A 7,437-nucleotide genomic window follows, 5' to 3' on the forward strand; every position below is an offset into this window, starting at 1 on the left:
GAAATGGATTAGGCTGATTACAGAGACGTTACAGCCACTGGCAAGTGTCAGAAGTGAAATCTTGTTTAAGCCTCTCGCTTTTTTTCTTCCTCAACAGAAAGCGGTACAAGTTTATAATCCTAATCTTACCCGAGTGCATGCAATTTGTGGAGCCTAAAAGGAGTCTGTAAGAGTATGCAAAAAAAAAGTCAGACTCATGGATCTTATTTATGAATTAGTGCTAGGTTGTACATGCATACAGGTTTTTAGATTAAGTGATGACTGTGGTCAGTTGCAGTGGAGGTTGCCCTATTGAATCACTTTATGATTTAGCTAGCAGCTTCAGTGGATATGCCACTTTCTCATTCTGAAGTTGCAAGATCTGGTAACAAAATCAGTAACAACCTACGTTAGCAACACTGAGCAATGTTAAATTTCAGTTTCCTTCAATATCCCAACAAAAGGGGCCATAAAGTATCATCCAAATTAAAAAAGAAAAGGAAGAGCTGTCCAACAAGGCAACCACCTCTTCAAGCAATCCTGTCCACAGATGTGGTGTCCCTCTGGCTGGTCCCAGTATGCATTGAACTGTAGACTGTTGAACACATAGACACATAGAGGAAAATTAAGACTATATTGAACTAAGCACAATTTTGTTTAGCTATGGTTAGGGTTGGAGTTGGAGGTATTTGATTAAAGGGGCTATATATCTTAATATCCAACACAAATTTTCTCTTACATTGTGTCCTTGTATCCTTATTTTACACCTTATATTGGTGGTGTAAATCCAAAGTGCCAAATCTAAATATCATGATTCTGAATTGCCAACCTGATAAAAGTAGACTTGGCCAATTCAAGCCCAGCCATGGGGAATGCAGAGCACTTTGGCACAGAGTACTTACTTCAGCCACCTCAGTGGCAGACGCTGAAGCTGCTGTGAAACATTCTCTGAGGTCACTTTAAAAACCCTGCTGCCACCAACCTACTACTTGAAATTTGACATCCGAAGTGAGCTGTTACAGACACTACTGAACGGGTGCTGCTAACCCTGAGGTTCAGTTTGGTATCTGAACATATTCACTTGTGATTTGTCATCTCTACTCTTAGCCAAACATTTTTGTATGCACATTTCTAAGTTTCTCTGGGTAAGAGCATCTGCTAAATGACTAAATGTATAATGTAATGTATATGCTGTTTGTTAGCAGTGCAGGTAGCCTTTTGCACTGTGGTACTTATTAGTAGATGCTCTTTCACTCATTATCCATGTATACCAACGTGATTTACAAAAGGGTTTAGGGTAATTGCCTCACTAAAGGGAACAACAGCTGGGCCCCACCCAGGATTCAAACCTGACACCTACTGGTTAGTCGCCTCATTTGTGCCATTCCAGCCAGCTTTTTCCCTTGATGTCGATCAGTTAAGTGTGAATGGTCTTAAGAGCCTTCAGTGTTAGCTCAACAGCCGGTTTCAACTTACACCATGTACATTACAGCGCCGGCCTCCTTCTGAACACTGGAAAATATTGACAAAGACAGACAGATACCCACCGAGATTTAAAAAAATTATAATAAATGAAACACAAAACCGAAGTACCTTCACAAAAACCACAAAGTCCCTGTACTGACTGGCCACCGATTCGACTGCACTCAATACAAAGAGATTTTTTTTGCAGAACCCACAATATTTATTGGATTGAGGCATTTCGTACAGCTCATGAATACAAATGCAAGTGAAGGGGACTTCACGCACTGGTGCCCTGCTTTGCTCTGGCTGGTCTTGGTGTTGATCTGAAGAAGCCGCAACCTCCCGGCTGTAAACCGTTTTTCCGAATCAATTGATTCCTCGTCTGTTCTCTATGTGCATGGTTGGTTTTGGTCTGCTCTTTTTAAAAAATGTAAATTAAGAAACTTGTCAGCATGAAAAAACAATCAAACCGAGTCCAATTTGCAGAAGTTTGCTGAAGTTCTCCCCGGAAGAAGCTGCACACCAATGTTCCTGGAAAACATTTTTTTTTTTGCGTAAGGGAATTTGGTTGGCATCCTATCCGATTTCATTTCGGTATGTCTTTCGTGGCAAATCTGCAGCATAATCTCTGCACGGCATTCCTATTATCCCAAGTGCTTTGCAGGAAGTGCTTTACCATTTGCATGATCATCACAGCTCACATGTCCATCCCCAATCCCATCAGTCTTTCTGTATTTACATTAAATGGCGAGACTGTCCACGAAGCCATCGGACCTCCTTAGAGGGTGAAGACTGAATCAAACCGGCACCTTAAAATTATAATTGTATGGGTGGAATTTCAGAGCAAAAATGCATCACAAGATCAGCAATGAAATAATAATGTGAGATGTATGTAGTATTCCAGTCTTTTCAGCATTATCTTATGTTAAAATACAATACATCCACCTGTAGCTTTGCACAGTTACAACACATACATGCCATCTGTTTAATGCTCTTCATAAATGGCATATTAATTTTGCAGTTAGAAATGTAACATCAGTTGTTCATCAGTTGTTAAACATGGCCTTCACACCAGACCTGGTCTCATGTTTCAGTTAGATGAACTGAGTACTAGTATTATTGTAAATGGGAGGATTCCCTAATTTGGGGATGTGGTGTGGGTGCACAATGGAATTTTTCTCAGGTCTCTTTACTTCTCAAGTATCTGGCTACCCTGATTTGTAGTGATAAAAGGAAGTGGCTTGAGAATAATGTTTGAAAGAAGAATTCCTTAATTAAACAATTCACAACCATGCATAATTTAAGATGCATGTAGGAGTGTTGAATTTCACCATAAGTGTCTATAAGGCTTTTTTTTGTCTAGTTCCTCCTGCCACTCTTTTCTGAAATGTAATATTCGCCCAACCTGTTGCATCCCCTTCCTGGAGGGTGTCACTCATTCTGCCATTCAGTTATCTTTATCATTTTCAGATAGTAGTCCCTTGGTGTTATTGGTGCCAACAGCACCAACAACAATGTAAAAACTGCTTTCTTTATGAATACAGTGATAAAGAAATCTTGAAACAAAATGGTCAGTCTCTATAAGAGCTTAGCATGCTAATGTAGCACAACAGAAGTGAATGAGTCTGTCAACCTTTTGTGGGCGTGGTGGGGAAAGCATTGATGAAGGTAAAATGTCACAGGTAAGACTCCACCCTATCCCAAAGTAATGTCTCGGTGAAGAATTCCTCGCAGAAGCCATAGCCGTGGTCTGTGGCGAAGTTGACGGCCTGGAGCTCCTCCCTTGGCTCCATGCAGGGGTGTGGCTGCTGCTGCAGGAACAGAGCCGGCTCCTCAAACTGCTGCAGGCTGGAGGGTGGGTGTGGCTGGGCCAGCCCGCACTGGTAGTCCACCATGGAACTGCCCACCTCCATGTACCTGCAGGCTAGGTCTGCCCCGCTGCTGCCACCATCGCCACACCACCTCCCCTCGGCAGCCAGGGGACGCCCCTGGGGCGGGAGGTCCAGCTTGCAGCCCAAGGAGCTCAGGGCCACGTTGATGTCCAGGTCCTCGAAGTTGTTGCCGCTGCCTTTGCCATTGATGACCTCATCAAACCCCGAGGCCCAGTCGAGGATCCCCTCCGAGGAGTCCGCCTCCTTCACCTCGGGCACCAGCGGCAGGGACTCCGAGCCCCAGTCGGTGTGTCGCTTGGAAGACGGCTGCTTGCGTTTGGGGCCACGGCCCACGCCCGGCTTGCGCCCGCACTGGTAAGCCTGGCCAGTCGAGCAGTCGGAGGACTCAGGTACAGGCGTTGCCTTGCCCCGCTTCTGGGAGGTGAAATGGGCAGCGGGCATCCGTCTGCGCTTGAAGATGCCATTGACAAACATGTCGGCATACTGGGGATCGATCTGCCAGAAGCCACCTTTCCCTGGCTCATCCTTGGTCCTTGGAACCTTCATGAAGCACTTATTAAGGGACAGGTTATGGCGGATGGAGTTCTGTGAGGGGACAGAGAGATACAGAGAGATGGAAGAGATGGGTTGAAGAAGGTCAGCTCTTAAGCTTCTCCATCAGTTGAAGACAATGTGTCTGCATGTCCTTGGCAATATGTCACTGGATGTGTGACAATCCAGCTATGTGCACAAGCAAAACACTTTCTGGTTATGGCACTTACACAATTTCACATTAAAAGGTAAACATGCCTGCTTCTCCTTGACTCTGTCCAATGACTCAGTCTTGGCTCAGGACCAACCCACTCGTATCTAGGGTTGGGCAGCATACTGGCTAGCTGGGGTAGAGTGCTGAGCTACAGATAGGAAAAGCTAGTGGAGCTATGGCAAAGGCAGGCTATGCTAGACAATCTCCAGTGAATGGTAGTAGAGGGGTTCAAGACCAGGGCTGCAGTAGTCATAAGACTGCAACAGGAACATGATGTGCTGACCACAATGTGGTCAATTTCTGCACATCCTGAATGGATATCAGCAGTGTCAACTGGCTGAGCCCCACCAATCAGTGTAAATGAAGATGCAAAGGTGTGTAGGGGCAGGGATTCGAGTAACCGTGTGATTGGGACGGTAGAGGAGGAGCTCTGTCTTTCGACCATAGCATGAAAATGCACCTGGCAGAAAGCTGCTTTAGTGTCCAAGGAGGGATGTGGACTGCTGAAGTCTGGAATGAATTTGGCAATCACTGTGAACAAGATAATTCATCTTTCCTAATGGTCTGCTTTTGCTACATCACATCCAATGCTTATTCAATGTCAAGCAGAAATCCATATCCAGGTAAACTGGGCAAAGAACCTTGGTCGAGAGTACAGCAGCAATGCAGACCTCCAATTTGAACATATAACCTTCCAGTTCTGAGTTAAGGTCCACTCTGAATGATATGATGAATTAGAAGATGAACAGATTGTTGCTCTTTCTGGAGCATGTTTCCGCTACACAAATTCAATAATATGGAGTTGGCTTCATCTGAGGCAAACTGTGTGCCCTGCCAATAGAATGCATGACTTTCTTAGTGATGGACTTTCCCTGAAATATCTCAAAATTTTCAGAGGCTACTCTGAAACAAAATAATTATGCACTCTTCAACTATAAACCACTGTCTGTTCACTCCATATCTTACCAGTGGGTGTCAGGATCATGATGTTTTGTTAACATCAAAAAATGGAAGGCACACTTATATGTTTTGCTCAAAGTTTTGGGAAAAATGCTAAATCTCTGATTGAGCCATTAGATTAAATTGGGAGAAAAGACAGAGCGCCTCCTCTCTTCTCCACAGACTAATCGTGTGCATGCTCAAATCCCCATTCACTCACCCCTCTGTGTCTACAATTACATCGATGAGAGGGGTGCATAACAATATAATTGAGATTACTCCTCAGTTGGAAAATGCAAACACCAAAGCACAGGGAAACACACTTGTTTACTCAAGCATCCTAACACCTAACCCATCATCATCCCTTTTAGCTGCAGAGGTGTAAACGATAATTATCTGTACTGTTGTTACTGTAGTGACATTTTGCGCTTGGGTACAGTCGAAAGGAGCGTGGGGAAGAAAAAGCACGGTCTCTTTAAGGAGGTGCACTACGGGTCTCGGGGCACCTGCCGCAGCCACAATTGTATAACCTTGCGTGCACCTGTCACGCGCCTGGCCACTGCTGGGACCTGCTCATACATTTTTAACGATGTTACCTGGTTTTGGCACCTGCAGCCCAAAAAGACTTCGAAAATAACAGGAGGTGATTTAACGCTCATGAACATTAGATGTTGGACCTGATTAACCCGTGAATACAAGTGTTATTCGACAGCTGAACGGAACTCGGCCTGAGTTTCATAACTTGACCACTGTGATAGCATTATTTTCCATTTACTTGAAACAGAATAGATGGAGCGAAAAAAATGTATAGGGGAATTCATTACACATTCGAAACCCCACCTCTCTTTCACCGTCGGCCTCTTAAATTCTAGTTCATCCATCACCTCTTAAAACTCTCATCCATAATGAAGAAGCCGAGTCACCCACCTGCCAGCTTGGCTCGGCATGCCGGTAGTAGCAGAAGTTCTCCGTGATCCAGTTGTAGATGGCGGACAGGGTGATCTTGGGTTTCTTGCTCGCTTGCATGGCCCTACAGATCAGCGTGGCGTAGGAATAGGGCGGTTTCACTCGATGGTTCGTCTTGTAGTCTACCTTTTCGGACGGGCTAGCGAGGTTCTGGTGGTAAGCATGGTTTGTGGCTCGCTGGTGGGGGTAACCACCCCCATTCGCGCTGGCTAAGGCGCTGGAGCTAATGGGGTTTCCTATACTCTGCGGCACGCCTGATGCTGCTGTATCACCCGCGGGCGGGCTGGACGGAGAATCCGTGCCCGGCAGGTGCATGTGCGGGTGCATGTGCGGGGGAAGAAAGCGCTGCGGGTGTCCGACGGAGCTGGAGTGTCTCTCCGGGTTAGCAGTGAGGATGGAGAAATCCTGTAGCCACTGCAGGTTGGTGAGGCTGTCATCGAGATTCCCTACGCCGGTGACATTGTCCCGGTCTTCAGGGTGTAACATCAACCATTTCTCCTTGAACTTCGCGGCGATTTCAGGACTAGTTAGCACTGGCATTATAAAGCAGGTCAGAACAGATATTCCGAAATCCCCGCACTAAAATGTCCATGCGAAAACACTCAGATTTCTAAAAAGCCTTATTTAAGAAACGTTAAAAATATTATTGGTCATTAGCAATCCTTATCTTCTGTCATATTCACAATTATGACAAAAATAGAGGGTTGCTGTGACAGTTAACAATGTTCACACGCACATTGAATCAACAGACAAATTCTAAAATAACCTGGGTTAAGAAGTGTACCTTAATAATGGGATTGCTTTCAGTTGGCATTTTGACATATACCCTATACAATCACTTTGTAGTTTACAATGGATATGAAAACTGAACTAATGGATTGCATTTGATAAACATGTAACCCTGGGTCGGCTATACCCTCGTGCTATACCCCCTGTAATGCAGTAGATATCGAGCAAACAGTGATGCTCTCACGTGATATTCGAACCTGTTGCAGCAGAGTCCTTGGACGCAGTCTTTTCAGCGGAGCTGCGCTCACCTCTGCAGCTCTTCTCTGTAAGGAATTATCAAAACATTTGGTCCAAACCGCCACAAAATATTCTGTTGCAGAGGGGAAAAATTGTATTAATTTCTTAATCCGCCTGTTTTATAGCGGAATTCCCCCCAAATTAGTCCACTCCTCGCGGGTGAATAGGGTTCCGTTGCGAAGGAGATCGCTCGGTGCAGGAGACTTTATGACTGTAGGTGGTTTTAATAGCCCTTTAAAGCAACTGCGCGCCGCTGATTGGCTCCGTGGTCTCCAGGTTTCACCTTTATTTCTGCTGCTGGCGCGAATCTGCGCGAGGGGGAAGGTGCTACGAACTTCTCAGTAAGCGTCACCCCTGGCAGTAACTGTTAGTGCGTCTCTTTCAAGACATTTATTTCAACGAAGCATAGCAGGTGATAGCCTATTA

At 45.2% G+C, this 7,437-nt stretch overlaps 1 protein-coding gene across 1 annotated transcript; it reads right to left on the reverse strand.

The window, feature by feature from the left end:
* Positions 1 to 3,090: 3,090 nt before the first annotated feature.
* LOC118793999 (forkhead box protein J1-B-like) lies at positions 3,091 to 6,525 on the reverse strand. Its single transcript, XM_036552133.1, has 2 exons — positions 5,947 to 6,525; positions 3,091 to 3,920 (listed from the first exon to the last, which is right to left on the reverse strand). Exons 1-2 carry the CDS (start codon positions 6,523 to 6,525, stop codon positions 3,120 to 3,122), a joined length of 1,380 nt encoding a protein of 459 aa, XP_036408026.1. The 3' UTR covers positions 3,091 to 3,119.
* Positions 6,526 to 7,437: the final 912 nt, after the last annotated feature.

Source organism: Megalops cyprinoides, chromosome 19 (assembly GCF_013368585.1).
Source record: "Megalops cyprinoides isolate fMegCyp1 chromosome 19, fMegCyp1.pri, whole genome shotgun sequence".
Classification (NCBI taxonomy): Eukaryota; Metazoa; Chordata; class Actinopteri; order Elopiformes; family Megalopidae; genus Megalops; species Megalops cyprinoides.

Excerpts from the sequence above, each read along its gene's own strand:
- LOC118793999 (XM_036552133.1), bottom strand. The coding sequence starts at position 6,525 with ATGCCAGTGCTAACTAGTCCTGAAATCGCCGCGAAGTTCAAGGAGAAA. Across the intron at positions 3,921-5,946 it reads ATGCCGAGCCAAGCTGGCAG|AACTCCATCCGCCATAACCT; the intron begins GTGGGTGACTCG and ends GTCCCCTCACAG.